At 38.1% G+C, this 18,982-nt stretch overlaps 1 protein-coding gene across 1 annotated transcript in view; it reads right to left on the bottom strand.

Moving 5' to 3' along the window:
- Positions 1–18,982, bottom strand: part of Ptprg (protein tyrosine phosphatase receptor type G) — a 707,594-nt gene that overhangs the window by 289,159 nt on the left and 399,453 nt on the right. The window contains 1 exon segment of the mRNA XM_047532314.1: positions 5,365–5,544. Coding sequence (XP_047388270.1) covers positions 5,365–5,544 — 180 coding nt within the window.

The following is an 18,982-nucleotide window of genomic DNA, read 5'->3' as shown; positions in this document are numbered from 1 at the left end:
TTCTTAATCTACTAATGAATTTTTAAAATTTTAGTCTTAAATTTTCTCTTTTGGCTCACTTTGAGCTAAATAGATGTCCCAGTGTAATACAAACATAGGATTGGGGATGCCCAATACACATGATGCTGAATATGGAGATTTTTCCAAATATCTATTTAGTATGCTGATATTTTGCTTTTAATCAAGTAGCTTGGCAGCCTCCTTAGTCACCAATCTTTAGAGACAGAAACAAAACTTAGAGATAAAAAGAAATGAGGAATTATTACCCCCAAACAGGTCTATCTTCCATATCCCACATTCATACCCGTTAATGACCATTAAGAACTGACATGAGTTTGGGGATATTGTAATTAAAATGTAAGGATTTGACATAAAGCAAGCTGGAACTCCCAAGAAAACGCACATGAAAAATCATCTGTCCACTGAAATGATCCAGACCCTCACCAGCCAAGAGTATCAGGATTAACGTAGGTGTTATTGAAATGAGGATAGATTTAGGCTGCTGTCAATACCAAAACCTCTGCTCCATAGATAATATAAACTAAAATTTTTTAAGTATTTTTTTAGTAGATGAACACAATACCTTCATTTTATTTATTTATTTTTCTGTGGTGCTGAGGATTGAACCCAGTGCCTCACATGTGCTAGGCAAGTGTTCTACCACTGAGCTGCAACCCCAGCCCAATACATTAAAAAAACAAAACAGAACAACAACAACAACAAAAACCCAAAACTTTGATTCCTGGGGCTGGGGATGTAGTTCAGTGGTAGAGCACCGGCCTGGGGTTCTGAGGCCCTGGATGCAAGGCCCAGCACTGTAAAACAAACAAACTAGAAATGACTTTAATTCCCTTTTGTGGCTAGCTATATGGATGGAAGTCAGGAAACAGAAAGAGAAGGGGCCATGCTGGCAGCAGGGAGAAAAAACTGGCACAAACCAGCCAAGAAACAGAGAGCGGATGCAAGGAAGGCAGAGTCAAGGAGGAGACAAGAAAGGAAAGCAGGAGAGAATGAATCTTTAGGAAAGCAAAAGCCCACATACAAAAGCCACATTTAGATCAACAACAGAACAAAGAGCAGGCACAGAAAGACTAGAAAGCCTGAAAAGATATGAAGAGCAACACAGGCACACAGACTTCCTAAAAACTTCCTTTCCAATCTCAAGACTACAAGGGCTCTTGCCTGCAAGTTACACTTGAGTGACTTTTTAAGTATTTTTTTTTTTTTTGGCTGGTGCTGTGGTGGAGTGTGACTATACTAAGCAACACAGCTGGTGAATTTGGGAGGGAGTTCATGGATCATGAAGAATGCATTGGAAAACCCAGTAGGGTGCCCACAATGGCAGCCCAGGGCTGACACTCAAGAGTCAGGCTTGGATCAGTGTCTCAGTCAACCTTGGAAGAGAACAACAACACTTCAGGGCTACACAGGGCAGTGGTGAACTCCAGTGAACAAGAAAGCAGAGCATCTTTTAGCATTAGACTCACGCTGGACTGTGGAAGCCTTACTCCTGTGTGTAGGCACAATGGAAAGCCATGTCCTTCTCTGCCATTTAGCCTAGGTAACACACTTGGTTGGGAAGACAGTGCATGGAAATGACCAGGAATAAGATTCTGTGCTTCTCTTTATATTGCCCAGACATTCATTTGTTCATAAATTTGTGTGTTCTTGTAATGCTACTCTAAGGCCAGGTGAAGTAAAGTAAATGCAGTGATCTCCTGATCCTCATCTTAATTTTACCAGCAACATACTAGAAAATGGCTCCCAATCTACCTACCTACACCTTTGCTCTCCACCATCCATCTTTTTTAAATTAACACCTATTTCTAGAATAGAACTGTGCCAGACACTATCATCTATGCACCCCAATAGGAAAGATGGTAGGCTAACAAGAAATACAGTAAACCAACATAAAGTGGGGAAAAGCTTCATGGAGAACATTTCCTATTTGTCCTCAGTGTGAAATTTAAGAAAAAGTAGTGGAGAGCCAGGTGTGGTAGTGCACACCTGTAATCCCAGCAGCTCAGGAGGTTGAGGCAGGAGGATCTCAAGTTTGAGGCCAGCCTCAGCAACTTAATGAAGCCCTCAGCAATCCAGCAAGACCCTGTCTCAAAATAAAAATAAAAAAGGGTTGGGGATGTGGCTCAGTGGTTAGGCACTCCTGGGTTCAGTCCCTGGTACCAAAAAAAAAGAAAGTAGATAAAGGGAAAAAAAAAAAAAAAAAAAAAAGCCCTCTTCCTAATAGTTAAAATTCACAGGCCATGGTTATGAACACACATCGAGAAGTGCCATCAAAGTCTTCAAATCTGAGTGGTTAGCTAGGAGCTAATGCTAGCAACAGAAAGATCATCTTGAAGTGTTCTTGATGAATGCATTATCTTTTCACCCCTCGAAAATGAAAGAAAGAGAAATAACTTTAGATGAAATGAAATGAGAACTGGCACAATAGACAGTTAGTTATGGCTCCTTGGGAAGAAATAGAGAGACGCTATCTGTCTTGTAAAGATATTTGAGACAACTTTCCAGAAGTGGGCGAGGTGAAACGAAGTCGCTCTATTGATTATGCCAGATGGGATATATAGCAGTCTCGGGGGTGAAGACAGATCTGAACATTAAAACTGTTTTATGTGAAAGTTACTGTCTGTATGTAATAGGCCGCTTTAAATATTAACTTTCTATATTCATATTTTAATATCCAAAAGACAGAGTCTATTTTACAGATAAGTGACCTGTAAATTTCCATCAGAAAAAAAAAAATAAATACTCCCTCTTGAATTTACTTTCTGGAAAGATGAAGTTCACAAAAATACTTTAGGAGAAGAAAAATATGTGTTGCTTAAAAATTAATGATTTAAGAAAAAGCAGCATTTTCTCTATCAGGGCATAAAAGACAAATATTAAGTGAATGATTGCAGCAAAGACAGACCATGTGGTTCATGCAAGATGCATTATTTAAAAATTTAAACTTTTAATTTTTCTGGTAATTATAGATTCACGTGCAGTTGTACAAAATAATGCAGAGAAATACCTTTCTCCTTTAGCCCCATTTTCTTCACGCATAATAACTTTCAAAACACATAATAATATGTGTGCTTTAAAAAAGACTGCAATTATTCAGTTTGCCTATTAATATGTTAACTGAATGTTCATTTCTCTAAAATATTCAGAAATTTATGAGCGCACATGGCATTTCAAGATATACAAAATAAAAGATTCCTAGGCGTCTGTTTAAAAAAATAAAATAACACCACAAGTTGATTTCTGCATCAAACTTTCTAAATTGTGAATTGACACTCTTTTAGGAGATCAAGAAAACAATTTCATGTTCTTGCATTAAATTGCATATAACTCGTTGTCACTTTTAAAAACAACCCCTCCTACAGAGTCATCTCAGAGGATTTATGAGATATGGGCCTATGTAGTATGGTGTCGAAAATTTTCACAATAACAAGTACAGTTTGAGAAGTAGTGGGGATTTATTCCTGCTGCTTGATGCTGAGCTTCTGAGCTGCTAAGACAGATGTACACAGATCTGGATAGCTGGGCTTTAAAACCAGAAGCATGCACTCCCAGATAGGCAGCAAGTTGTGGATCACTCAAGAAAGTCAGCAGAGTGACAGAGATTGATAATCAGCTTCTGGAAGACCAAGGGTCATGAATCAACTTCCACTGAGTGAACCCTACACAAGTCTCAAACCTTTCATTGGTGATACCCAGATGTCAGTGAAACGTGTTATCTTTGCAGAAGGCTGTCAAGCGTTGCAAGTCAAGTAGAAAACCACATCAGAGAGCCCAGAGCATTCCCCTGACAGGTTTCCAGAATGTGCCACTGAGGTGGCTCTGAGCTCCTAGCTCTGATTACACACATTGTGCCAAAGCTCTTGTTCGCTACAATCAGATGGTCTGAAGAGGAGTGCTCCCGATGCAGTTCTTCAAGGGACGACTCCATTTGACATACGAGGCAGAATCATTGATAGACACTGTGAAATCTAATGATAAGCACACAGCCCACAATGAGGAGCAGAGAAGGGAGGATGACGAGGTGGGTACATATAACACTGCAGGTGCACAAAGTTTTTCCAGAGCAGCTGCTGAAATAGATGAATGAAGACAGGAGAGGGTAGCCAGCCATAACAGGGGAAGAATTGTTTATGAAGCATTATGGAAAGGACCAAAGTCAGGAATCATGGTTCTGAATGGGAAGCAAGTCTACGAATAAACCAGGCCAACTCAAAAGCTATCTTCCATGAAAAATCTCAGACAACTGCTGGTACAGAGGAAGAAAATGGATCCCCAAAGCTGCCTGGGCAGCCAGTTAGGTTAAGAAAAAAGGCAGCTCTGGGATCCAAAACATGCTTGGAACCAAAGGGTTGAAAGTGAAGTCATTTTAGGCCAGCATGGGGCTTCAGGCTGTCAAGGATCTTAAAAGGGATTGCTCAGAGTGGTTTAGGTAGAGGGAGAGGAAGAAAGGAAGAAAAAAAGAATGTGTTTTCAAGGGTTAAAGTTGTAAGAAGGTAAATAAAAGATGTGAAAAATACCTTTAACCATCAATATAACCTAACCCCAGGTAGCAGAAAGCAGGGGTATAATATCACATCTCAGTGTTTATTTTCAGATTGGACCCTAGGGCAAAGCAAGGTGTTCTCTGTTACTTACAGGGAAATCCTGAAGCTGATAGTTGCACAACAGTAATGAGCAAGGAGACCACCTTCCACATTAGCAATGGTAAAAAGATTATGTCATCTACTCACGAATCCCCATAGGACAAGGCAGGAGGTAAAAAGGAAGTGGAAGGATCCAACCACACATATGACACACAAAGGGACTAGACGTTCATCCACACTTTCATAAGAAATGTTAACGAAGCAAAACTTCAAAGAAAAAAACTTTATTTCCATTTGCACACATGGTCCAGTATTATCTGACATAACTTTCTATATCTGCAATATGATAGCCAGTTGCTAAATGTGGCTGCTGAGCTTTGGAAATGTGCCCGGTACAACCAAGGGGCTGAATTTCAATCTTATTTAATTCTTAATTAAAATTTGAATTTAAATAGCCACATGTGGCTATAGCTACCATACTGGATAGGTATCAGAAAGAGCATACTATGTACCTCACATGTATTCACTCATCGAATCATTACAATCCTATGAGGGTGATACTATGTCATTATCCACATTTTATATATTTTTTAAAAAACTGAATCAGAGTGGTTGAGCAATTTAACCAAAGTCACATGATTAATTTATGCTCCCTACAGCAATGTGCACTACTTAAGAACAAATCAGGGGAAAGATAAACACAAGAGATTCTCAACCATTTCTTATGGATCCAAAGACAAGTAAAGAAGTCACAATCTACCTGTTTTCCCTGTGTTTTTCATCCAGGTTTTGTTAGAAGATTCATTGTCGAAGCCATCAAGTTGTAGCTCCTGGTATTCTTCACCCACACGTGCATGATGGTCTAAGATATCTATTGGAGACTGGTGACGACCCCCGCAGCTGACGCTAGACGTTACCCAGTGCTCAGGACCATAGGCACCTGTTGAAAGAAAGAAACACTTCAATCTTCAAGAATCACAGATGGAATGAGTAAGATCCATGAAGCCAGATACCCCATCTTCCAAACTACATTTTCCAACACATGACCACTCTAAGAGGTCAGTGTAGTACTACAAATTGTGGGACAAAGTCATTGGCTTGATGTGGCAAGATTTGAGAAAAGATGTATGACCCAAGATAGTCTTGCTTCTTCTTTCTTTTTTTTTTTTTTTTTTTTTTTTTGTGGGGGTGAGGGTACTAGGGATTGAACTCAGGCCCTTGATCACTGAGCTACATCCCAGCCCTATTTTATATTTTATTTACAGATATAGTCTCACTAAGTTGCTTAGCGCCTCCCCATTGCTGAGGCTGGTTTAAACTCGTGATCTTCCAGCCTCGGTCTCCAGAACCACTGGGATTACAGGCATGCACCACCACACCCAGCTAGTTTTGCTTCTTGGTTTGCAATCAAAACATTTCCTAACTTAATCTTTAATCAGATTCAGGAATTTGAACAGAAGGGCTGTCAAGAGTTGTTCATATTTTTGAAAGTTTTGAAATAAGTTTCTTAAAATAAGCAGAGCGTTCATTCACAAGAAAGTGACTTAATAAATTTAGCATGTTTTATTGTTAGTGAGCAATATCCTAACCACAACTTTTTTCTTAGGACATAGGAATCCTTAAACAGAGAAAGGAAAGAAAAAAAAAAATCAAAATTAAAAGTCATTCTGCACACCTGTAATCCCAGCAGTTCAGGAGGCTGAGTCAAGAGGATAACCCGTTTGAGGCCAATCTCAGCAACTTAGCAAGACCCTAAGCAACTATGTGAGACCCTGTCTCTAAATAAAATACACAATAGGGTCAGGGATGTGGCTCAGTGGTTAAGCACCCCTGGGTTCAATCGCTGGTACTTAGGAAAAAAAAGTCATAAAAAATTAGTTAAGAATCATTAGAAATGAGAGACACAATAAGGCAGGTTTTTCCTTTGGATAACTGTGACAGTGCTGAGATTGGCCAGAGTTTGCCAGAGTCTGGGATGTTAAGATAGTCTCTTCTCCTCCAACCCTCACTCTTATCAGAAAGGCAAGTGTGAGGCTACCTTCAGACTGGATTCAGGGCTCATATAAATAACAGACATTTGGGGAAACATAGGTCATACAAACAAAGGAAGAGGTGCAACTATACAGCATGATTCTTACAGGTGAATGCAAGCCCAGAAAAACCTCTATGTTTGATTCTCTGCCCGATTTGGAAATGAAATATTATGGGGGCAATGTTTGTTAAGTGGATAACAAGCTCTTAGGATTTTCTGCATTCTACTTTTAACCTTCTCAATATAACAAAGCAGGGAAAGAAACAATCTTTGCTAAAAAGATTAAAATGAATCCCCTTTTGAGAATTAGACATAGAACACTTCTAAACTATATAATTTTAAGTAGCTAAAACCCAAGGTTTTCAGACGAGAAGGTTTAGTGTATGTACATACATAGGCACATATGTAAACATGCATATACTTATATTCTCAGTTTTTTAGCTTTAAACTTCTGGACATATCAGACAAGGGAGGAGGAAAACGAGAGTGGTGTTAGGGGACTAATCCGCTCATCAACTGGTATTTCTGTGTGTTAGTGCACATCCAAGCTTGTGTGACGGAAGACATAGGGAATCACAAGGTGAATCTCCCTAATACTCAAGGTGAGCCCCCTTCTGTGCCCATCCTGACATGAGGCAACCACTGGTCTCAGTTTTTCTAATTCCCTAAAAATGAATGCAGCTCATAGCAAATATAACAGCACTAGGAAAAAGGGACCCTCATGGAAAATCTATTTAGTCCTGATAATGGAAGCTTCATGTAAGAGCAATGGATGTAGCTCCTTAAAAATGTTCTTGATCTCTGGCAAATACTTCAGTTTTGCTCTGCTGCCCGGGCCATTGCCCCTAATTGTCATTCCAAACAGTAGGATAAAAACAGACTACCAGAAAGAACATCTTCTTGGGATGGCAAAGATGGGCAAACTTGGGACACTTTTAAGTCATTTGCAAAAGCCATACTACTTCCTAGAATAAGTCAACATCTCTACTTTCTTTATGGTAGCACTCCAACTAAATTAGGAAATGTGGGGTTTTTATTCATACTGTTTCACTTCTTGCTTCAATTCCCAGACTGTGCAGTTCCATATCTAACTCAAAGTCTTCATTTGTTATCTTACATACACACAGATGCTTCTGTCTTGTTTTTGTTGTTTTGATTCTGAGGATTGAACCCAGAGTCTTGCACATGCTATGCAAGTACTGTACCGCTGAACTACATTTCCAGTCCCATGCATCTGTATATTTTAAGACAAAGGTGGGGTAAGAGAATGTGAAGAATGCCTCCGATTATGTGAACAGCTTAAATTTTCTTCCACATATCAAAAGAATAAACAAAAAACAATCAAAGATGATTGCTGACATATTCAATGGTTAACTGAAATACAAATTTTGGTTAGCTATAACTGGGCCTGTATGTCTAAAATATGGGAACTAATTTGTTAATATGGTATGTGTGTATAATATGTTGTGTATATATATACAACAGAATATTACTCAGTCATAAAGAAGAATGAAATTATGGCATTTGCCTGTAAATGGATGCATTTGAAAGCTATCATGCTAAATGAAATAAGTTGATCCCCCCAAAAACCAAATATTGAATGTTTTCTCTGAGAAGTGAATGCTAACATACAATAAGGGAGGAGAGATAAAAGTTCAGTGGATTAGACAAAGTGAAATGAAGGGAAGGGAGTGGGGATGGGAATAGGAAAGACAGTGGAATGAATGGGACATCACTTTCTTATGTTCTCATATGAATACACGACCATGAAACTCCACATCATGTATAACCACAAGATTGGAATCCTAATTAGAATAACATATATTTCATGTTTGTATAAATATGTCAAAACTGACTCTACTGGCATGCATAACTAAAAAGAACAAATAAAAAATCCCTTATAGGAGTTTACTACTACAACAAAATCACAATGGGGAAAAATGAACAGAACAATGAAAAATATATCCAAACATATATGACTCTACAGAAATAACAAATGCAAGTCTTCATTTATAAAAACACAGATACCTGATAATTATCCCATGGCCAACAATATAATGATCTGCACCATCAGAAAGAATATTCATTCATACCGTTTCTCATAACCTTCCAGACATGGGTGAGGTATAATTTAGTGGTCTATAAAAGTATAACCAGGATTCAGACTAGTGAGATTCCTTTATTCACTGGTAACAATCTGAAGGTTTAAGCTGACGATGTGCTTGCTTTCACACTTGCGCCAATATATGTTCAAGTGCAATTTTAATTGAAACTGATCTTCCACTTCAGATTTTAAATTAATTCTTCTTTGGAGTGCTTCATGCTCCAGACACCCTTGCCTTGCAAAAACCCCTATGTCATTAGTGGAGGAAATAGAACCCTTTCTCCAAGCTTGCAGATATTGATTACCTATTCTCACATAGAAGCACTACCACCATTGCACACTGTATAAATCTCTTTGGTGTTAAGACACTTTATAAAGGACTGAGAATTATATCATTAATCATTTGCACTTGCGCAGAGTCTCCCAGTATTGAATGCTTTGTTTTTCAGAACTTTGAATAAATGTTTCTAAGTTTAAAACATGACACTAAATAAAGACTGTGGTGAGTTGAAACCTACAGGTTGGGGGTGGGGGGAGGAAAAAAGAAACAGCAAGAAGCCTCCTTTGCTCCGGTATGACGTTGCTCATCTAAAATAGAAGTCATTTGCATTTTAGTTTCCACTTACTCACTCTTTCTTAAAATGCAGAATATGTGTATATTGTCAGCTCACCTATTCTGAACAGCTTAGGAACTCTGACATCACTACCTGATATACAAGCCTGCATTCTCAGAGGAAAAGGGGAAGGCAGAGGTAGGACCCACAGGGCGTCTGATCTCAGTGTCAGTGTCCCTTTCTCAGGAACATAGATGGGTTCTGTGCTATCCTAGCACTGATTTGTGGGTTTCCTGTGAGCCTAGTTATTGTTGCAATTTGGTGTTTACTATTACACTAATAAATATATTTACTAAATATATGTCTTCCTCACTAGTGGAAAATTCTGTGAGAAGTGGTTCCTTGAATATCTTGTTAAACTTGATATCAATGCTTGACACAGGGTCCTCCATAAGGCCCTAAAACATGTTTTTTTTGAGTACAAATAAATGAAAGAAATCAAAGAGTGGCAGAGTTCTGTCTTCTAATTACAGTATGAAATCTCTTTGGGTATGATTTAGTTTTAATTTTACACATCTATTTGATGATGCCTCACTGAGCCTTCTTCGCTCCCTTTAGACAGGATGTCAACTATGGAAGGAAATACTCCTTTTCTTCACTAATACATTGAGTCAGCATTTTTTCACAAGGTAAAATATGCTGCAGATATGTGATACACATGTACAAATCAATGTGAAAATTTAATGATTTGCCCAAGGGTGACTACAGTTTTGAAAGCAAGGGTGACCTTACTTTGCAACACTTTTTGTGAAACATGGTCATGTTTACATCTCTCTTATTTTGTATATTCTTTAAAAGGCTCCTCTCATCAAAGAAGGTCAATTGAGGAGGAAATTAAGTCTTATTAACCAATCCATCAATGTTTCCATTCAAAAACTGATTCAACACTTGCTTGTACCAGGCACGGTGCTCAGAAGTGGGTTTAGGGGAACAGGGCTGCCCCAGATCACTTGGGGTTCCCCTGGTCAACTTAAGCCATCTGTGGCTTAAGCCCCTCATCTGTACAGAGAGCTGTCGACATCAAAAGGTGTTTGTGCATGCAGATTATGCAAGATAATCTATGTATGTCAAGTCCATACAGCAGCGTCACTCAATAAAATGTCACCAAGTGGTACTCTTTGTTGCTAGGTTATAAAACACACAGCAAGCTGTATTCAATAGAAGAAATGGATACGAATAGTCCAAAAAGGGCTAAGGCAGGTGGATGTGGGTATTTTGTTGTATGCAAAGAGAGAAGAGGTGCCTCTGGGAGGGAACATGCAGAGGGGAGAGCTGAATGATAGCACTTCCAATGCAGAGAGGTTGACCAACCCAGGTCACCTAATTCAAGGCTCCCACCTGGGGAGAGGCCAGGGATAAAAAGAAGAGTTGATTTTACTGGCAAGGGGAACTGAATCTCAGCTTCAGTTGGATTTAAGTGACTTGCTTGCAAAGAATTAAGTAGGAAAAGATAAATACACTAACTTCGTTCAAATGAAGCAGGCTGGCAAATACCAGCTCAACCAAAGGTGAAGGAAGACATCACTGGCAGGATCATGATGCTAGGGTGGTAATCCTGATTAGATGTGCTAACAAAGGCACATCACCTGTGTGGTACTCTTCCCAAAAGTCCATAGTCCCCCTTTAATGACAAGAACCACACCCAATAAACCAAAACTGAGAAACATTCCATGAAATAATTGACAATCATTCCTCAAAAACATCCAAGGTCACAGGAAATATGAAGAGCATATCTCTGACACAGATTAGAAAAGTACAAGGAGTCATAACCATAAATATAAGGTGTTCCAGATTGAATGGTCAAACCAAAAATGGAAACAAATGGGAAAACTCATGAGCTCTCATGAAGTTTGGAATTCAGTTAATAATAATATACCAGTGTTGATTTCCCAGTTGATCTTGGCCCAAAGGTCATTTTTTGTGGTTATTCGGCAAACAAAATGAAAAATGATTTTTGATATTGCACACAGGGGTTGGGTTTGTAGCTCAGTGCTACAGCACTTTCCTAGCATGTATGAAGCACTGGGTTCAACCCTCAGCACCCCATAAAAATAAATAAAATAAAGGTATTGTGCCCATCTACAACTAAAAATTATATGAAGAAAAAAGAGAAACTGCACAGAGGCTAAATACGTTTAGTTAAATGACTTAAATTTTAATATGCCTATTTTAATACATTTGCTGGTATGAAGAACAGGTGAGGGATAGAGCTGGATGGTGTTATTCCAGCACCTTGCAGAAAAGGAATTTGCACAGAGAAAAGATGTAGGGAAGAAAGAGACTGAGCTAGAGAAAAAAGCCAGTCAGCTTCTGGGTGATATTTCATTATTTAAGGTTATATAAAAATTGTATAATATACAAATTTGGAGAAATTCACCTTTAAAAATTGTAGTTAAGAAACAACATTATGAGCTTAATTTATGGCTCATTTGTGCCTTGAAATAACCCACTCTTCCTCCTTGGTGTGCCATTAACATGTTGCTGTGTTTTTCTCATTTTGAGATGCTACAATTTAGTCGACTAGCATCAGAAAGACATATTTCTATACTATGCAGCATAAATCACACAATTGGAGATTAATTTCAGCTGGCCTTTTTAAGGCAGACACAACTCCCCACACGGAAATTTAACAAATACTGTAAATCTGGGCTCATGTCGGAGAGTCAATTTTATATTCAGTGTTTTATTTTTTCCTTAGGCAGAATCAGCCCAAAGAATTTGATTGCCATGTATCAATGTTAAACTAAACATGAGTTATTCTGTCCCAACGAAAATCTGAGAGAAGCATCTAAATTTTGTCCCACCTCCACCCCTACCCATACCCTGAAACATTACTTAAAAGACCAGATAAAAACAGTCAGCAAGACTTTTCTACAACTTAAGCAAAACTATCTTATTTCAATATAGTTCCGTTAATAACGGACCTGAGAAAAAGAAGAAAAAATGTAATTTTTTTTTAGCATATAAATCATACCATTGTCTAAGACCAAGGACTTTCAAATATCTATCTATGATTTGTATTCCAAACAATACTTTCTTTAAATACATAAGAGGTATTTTGCTGAAAATAAGTATGCACCTTGAATTTATTTTACCACAATACATCCAAATAATGGTTTCTATTCACTAATGAAAAGACATTAAAAATAATGAATTCTGTCCAAATCTAATTAAAAACAAAACTAATATACATGTTATGTGCTGTTTCTAGTCAAATATGCTTACTGATGCCCCCCTCAAGGAACTTTTATTAAAAGTATTACCTGGATCTAGGCTTATTACTCTGCATCTTGGAATCTACTTTTCACCAACACCAACAATCCAAAAACATGTGTATTCACATTTTTTACCTAGCCTTATAATTAATGCTTTTTCTCCCACTATAGTACACATCTTTAAATTATTCCATTTTTTAATTAAACTCCTTTATGGGATTTAGCTTACAATTTCTTTGCATATTGTAATATTGGTGGCTTAATTACCTTTTGTGCCTGTATTGTTGTATAAATGAAAAATGGAAAAAGTGCTAAAAAGCATTCCTATTACTCTCCACTGTTTTTACTTTATTAACATCTAATTATGAAGTTGTTCAACTTTGTTTATAGGAATATTCTAACTTTTAAGTCAATTAAGAAAATGTACAGTTACCTTCCAGATAACAAATCAGTTTCCAAAATTTGGGGTTTTTAAATTAAAGGTGTAAAATCTTCATTCTTCTATTCCACATCAATGGCGTGTGCTTTAAGGAAACTATGGCTAACTACCCTTAATACCAGAAATAACAGCAGACAATGGCACCAGAAAGGAGAACTACTTTTTCATTTTTTGCAATCATTATCTGTCTAATTTCCCAGGGTGCCTATTTTAGGGCTGCATGTTAAAAGTAATTTCAGACAAAATTTTATATAGGACTATCAAACTTGACAACTGCCACATTCAACTCCACTCTCCTGAGTTAAAATGTTAAAATAGGAAATGAAAAAGCAAATATGGGACCTGGCTGTCCCTACCTGCCCCTTTGCACCTTCATAAGGTATGCCAGCTTTTTGTTGCTGTGACCAAAATACCTGACAAGAACCAATAGAAGACAAAAGTTTATTTTGGCTGAGGGTTTCAGAGGTTCGGTCCATGGACATTTGACTCCATTGCTCTGAGACCAAAATAAGGCAGAACATCAAGGTGGATGGGCATGGTAGAGGAGCACTTTGGGGCAGCCAGGAAGTAGAGAGAGGGAGAAGAAAGAGCCACAAGGAAGATGCATCTTTCCCGGGCACTCCCTCAGTGACCTCTCTCCTCCAGCCACAACCCACCTGCCTACAGTTACCACCCAGTCCATTCATTCAAACTAAGATGGACTGATTAGGTAACAGCACTCATACTCTAATCACTTCACATGAGTATTCTTGTATTACCACTGGAGATTTTGGAAGACACCTCACATCCAAACCTTAACACTAGGCATTGCTAATATATCTGGTTTTCATGGCTCCTATGGTATGTGAGTCATGTGGAGATAACGTGTGAGTCATCCTAGAAGTAGAACCTAAGTTGCAACCATCTTTGTCTAGTGTTCTTTTCACTGTACTGTGTGACTTTCTTAGTTACATAGTTCTTAAAATCGGGGGGCGGGGGGGTTCCCAGGTTCTAATCCTAATTGTGAAAGGTTCTATGGAGTCTATTTTCCTCTTTAAGAGTATCTCAGAGTGTGAAGATGGAACTATTGGTCACTTGAGAAGTTTAAGCCACAGACCAAGAGCTGAGTGGAGACTCCGTAGGAGTTGATGGATTAAGGATGTCTGCATGGATAGGTAAGATGAGAAGTAAAGCTTGCAATATGAATATACCTGCAGTTCACATACCCAAAGACTGGAGGTTCTTCCAAGTCAAAGTCTGAAACCATGCAGTCAGATCCATCTGAAATGAACAGATCTAACTTCAAATTGCATCCACCCATCATCCAAATATTTAATAAAAATTCCTACCACTAATTCAGAGCATGTATTCACTCAAAATTTAACTAGTATGGATTCAAGATGGGGCACCTTTATTTTTATCTCTTGTAGCTTCAATGTTTACAATAAGCATCTGACTTACAAAGTCATTAAATTTTTTTATTGTCCAATGCCAAATGTATTGTTTTTATATAAAATGGAGGTAAACAGATTCCAAATCGGAAACTTTCAAGTGAGATACATCTTCATGAGTATATGACAAGAGACCTGATTTTTTAAAAATCCTAATTGTCCATAACAAAAACAATCATTCGGGCTGGGGAGATAACTCAGTTGGTAAAGTGCTTGCCTTACAAGCACACAGGGCCCTGGGTTCGATCCCCAGCACCGCAAAAATAAAAAAGAAATCATTCATGGACAAAATCCTATAGCATAGTGAAAAGAGCAACCAGGCAAAGAGACTAGCAACTAGAGCTCAAATTCAAGGGTGACAGATAAGGTTTTTTTGTTTGCTTGTTTGTTTGTGTACCAGGGATTGAACTCAGGGGCACTTGACCACTGAGTCACATCCCCAGCCCTAATATTTAGAGATAGGGTCTCACTGAGTTCTTAGTTCCTCCCCAGTGCTGAGACTATCTTTGAATTTGCAATCCTCCTGCCTCATCCTCCCAAGCCACTGGGATTACAGGCATGTGCCACAATGCCCGATGACAAGTTAGATTTAACTAACTTGTTGGCTCTAAATGTCTCCCGATTGCAGAATTCACACAAACAATGCCTGTCAAGGGTACAGAGGTTTAGGTGGTGACAGCATGTCACATCCTTACTCTTTCCCCTCAGGTTTCAATTTTGGAGCATGCAGTAGACTGTGGAAGGAGTCAAGTTCAATAAAGATACAATTTCTTTTCATGTAAATGACAAGGTTACATCAGATCATCTCTAAAACTTTCGAGAGTTCTCAATTTTATAAAAACACTTCCAGTAATGCTGGAAGAATTAATCAGGCATGTAAGATATTTGTTGATAGTTTCCAGTCAATCTCCAAACCCCATCAGATAGTCTTAGAAGTTAACCACAAAGATGAGATGAAGATTAAATAATTATATCAAGGCAACAGAACTTGGTATATAGTAAATGCTCAATAAACAGGATTATCTATAATTTTCTCCACCTCCAGATACTACATTTGGCTGGTGTTTGGCAACTGGCAGAATTCCATTCTCCTTGGTAGGAGACCAAGCCAGGAAAGTGCATTAGCATGGGCCTGATCCCATTGGGGCACAATATTGTATTCATGTAGTGTATCCATTTGAATCTTGCTCAGAGAAACCACTTTGGTCTGGTGCTATTCACAAGGCAAGGGTCAGACTTTAATTCAGAGACTCGGGGGGGGAAATTGGAAATTATCTTCCAGAAGGTGCCTGCAGAAGGGAGGGCAATGTTATGGTTTAGAGATGAGGTATTACCCCAAAAGCTCATATATAAGTCAATTCAAGAAAATTTAGGGGTTAGAAAATTTAGATTGGGTTAGAAAAGCCTTAACACAATCAGTGAAGTAATCCACTGATGGAGTAACTGAGTGATAACTGTAGGGAGGCAGGGTGTGGCTGGAGGAGATGGGTCACTGAGGGTGTGCCTTTGGGGTATTTATTTTGTATCTGGTGAGCACAGTGCTTGCTCTCTATCTCTCTCTCCCTCCATCCCTCCTGGTGGTTCTGTCCTGAGGTGTCTTCCTGTGACATACCCTTCTGCCATGATATTCTGCCTCACCTTGGGTCCAGAGCAATGGAGTTGGCCATCTATGGACTGAGACCATCAAAACATAAGAGCTAAATAACTTTTCCATCTCTAAAACTATTCTTGTTAGGTCTTTAGGTCACAGCAGCAAAACAAAACCAAAAGTAAAAACAAAGAAACAAAAAACCGACTAAAATAGGCAGGAACTCACCTGAAACCAGAAGAGAATCAGTTTAAATCAGCTGTCCAGTACAAACTCAGGAACATGAGGAAGGTAAAAGAAATGGAGGTAGGGACCTGACTGAACCACTTACTCCAAATTTAAATTTCATCTCCCTACTTTTCTATTTCATGTACCTGTTCATTCAAACCCACTTGGGTAAGCTTTCTGCTATTTGTAACAACACAGGGTATAAACAGAATGTTGGTTTAAGAGACCAATGGTTACATTATTCAATACTTTCTTCATTCATCACTAAGACGAAAATTTCAAATTATAAAGATAAAAATCAGGAATGTGTGCCGAATGGAATATATACAGATAACATCTCCTGCTTCCTCTTTCTTGCTATCCTCTTTCCCTATAAGAGAAGGATAAACTTAGGTAAGGATTTAAAGATCTCATTTAGACAAAAGGATAGGAAAAAGGTTCTCAGGTACCTTGCCATAAATTTTTACTCAGGTAACTCCGGGGTCATAGGATAAGAACCCATGAGAGACTAAGTGGGAATAGCTGCCTCTCATTGAAGTCCTGTGGATGGTCTTAGAGAACTCAGGCTGTTATGTGGGGAAGACCAGTTAAGGTGACCCTGAATTATTCTGCATCCTAGAGTGCAAAATGAAAACTGGTAGTTGAGTCTGGTTTAAACATTGCTGTGTTTAAACATGGCTGGGATTCCTGTCTTTCTAGGAAAGATTTTCTCACTTGTTTTCTCTACCATCAATACCTTATACAACAACATTTGTTTATTCTAAGTTGCTCCAGATCATGAGAAATTCCATTATAATAAGAAGTGGGATGGGCAGGATTCCCAGAGACAGAAGAATTTGGGAGTTTGGTGTCTGGGAAAATGGAAAGTTTTCTTCCAACACAGTGACATGATGGCTGAGAGGCAAAGCACTAGAAATTAAAGTTATGGACCACTCAACAGCTGAAGGGCCTTGTGAGGAGTAGCGTGCGACAAGGAAACCCTTCACAGGGTGTGGACAGGATGATTAACACCTTTCCTGTGACAACTAGAAAAAAAGGAATGTATGCTCCAAAAATACACTATTAAACACCATCAGGGAAACGTTTGCACATCGAGGGCCCATTTGCCAGGGGAAGCCAGAACAACATGAGGGAGTCTGTGTCTCACTCTCATAGTGAAGACTTGACTTTAAGCTGTACTTTCTCCATTTCAATAAATGTATAGTATAAGGAACTTCCAACAAATGGGATACAAAAGAAAATTAGAGGAAATTAGTCAAAGGAAAAGTGACAAAACCTAGCTACCTAAGAGGCTTCCCACCCCACTTTGCTCTCTAAAAATCGCACCCCACCCACAGTTTCTTTCACCTCTGACTTGGCTTCCTAGTATAAGGAACAGCAGGAAAGAAGCTCCGTGAGGTCACAGACTTGTTTATTTTCAATACATATCTGCTTAATTGGGATAGGACTAAAATAAGGTAAATGAAGCACCCCCCAAAATCTCAGTTATCAAGATTTTAATACAACATTTTAAAATTTAAAATACCTGTAAAGAATCTATCACATGCAAAATATCAAAATTTTAATAAAGATGATTTGAGTCTAGGGCCAAGGAAAAATTAGGAATTGAAACCATTTTTCTAAAATATCTTATCTTAATTACTGAGTTTAGGGAACCCTAGTTCTAATCCCGGTATTAAATGATTGAAACATTGGTATTTAAGAGTAGATAGTGAAACCATAGCATCAACCACGCTTCATCCATGTAGAGAACATTCACTCTATTTTAGATTTTATTTTCTTTAATTCTTTCAACAACTCATATCAAGTATGCATTAGTTCCCTCCTTTCACAGATAAGGAAAAATTGAGGCTCAGAAGTTAGGAAACCTGCCCTTATATAGTAAGTGACAGATCAGGAAGTCATCTGCAGACCTATGGGTCTAAGCCATGCTCTAGAAAATGGGGTTAAAACCTATGGCCTACTGGCAAAAATCTGGTCTAACACATGTTTTTTGTAAATAAAGTTCTACTGGAATATAGCCATTTCATTCATTTACATATATTGTGTGTGCCTGCTATAATATTATCACAGCAGAGATGGGTCATTGTAAAAGAGATACAACATGAAAATATTTACCCCCTCTTAAAGAAAATGCTTCCTTTCCCTGATTTTAGAACACCATGAAATGCTGCTTCTCTAGCAAAAATGGAACATATGTAAATGTTCACCAGAAGGGATTTGCTAAACTGATTGTGTTCAGTACATAACATTATACAATTGTCCAAAAGTAGATAATCTTATTGTGGGAAAAATTCCAATGAATACATATTTAAATATTTAAAATAAATTAAAAACACAAGAAGCAACTATGGGAAAACATGGAATTGGGAAAGAATTTTTACATGTTACCTAAACCCTAAAGTCAGACAATGAATAAAATGAATTACATTAAATTTTATTTAAATTTCTGCATCGCAAAAATCACTGTAAGACACACTAAAAAATTAACGATCCTCAAAATATATTTGTAACCCAAAGGAAAACTTCATGTTATTGAAGAAAAGTTTCTTCGGTGTACCAGGAGATTCTAGAAACCAATAAACCCAAAACCTCCTATGAAAATGGGCAAATGATATGAACCAACAATTTTAAAAAGGGAAATGCAATTTCCCCTTAATATGGTGAAAGTGGTTCTATCTGAGGAATAATGAGAAACGTATTAAAATTAATAGGAAAAATTTGCATA

This window comes from Sciurus carolinensis, chromosome 17 (assembly GCF_902686445.1).
Source record: "Sciurus carolinensis chromosome 17, mSciCar1.2, whole genome shotgun sequence".
Lineage (NCBI taxonomy): Eukaryota > Metazoa > Chordata > Mammalia > Rodentia > Sciuridae > Sciurus > Sciurus carolinensis.
Note: the sequence above shows the minus strand (reverse complement) of the source record. Positions and strands in the feature narration are given on the sequence as shown.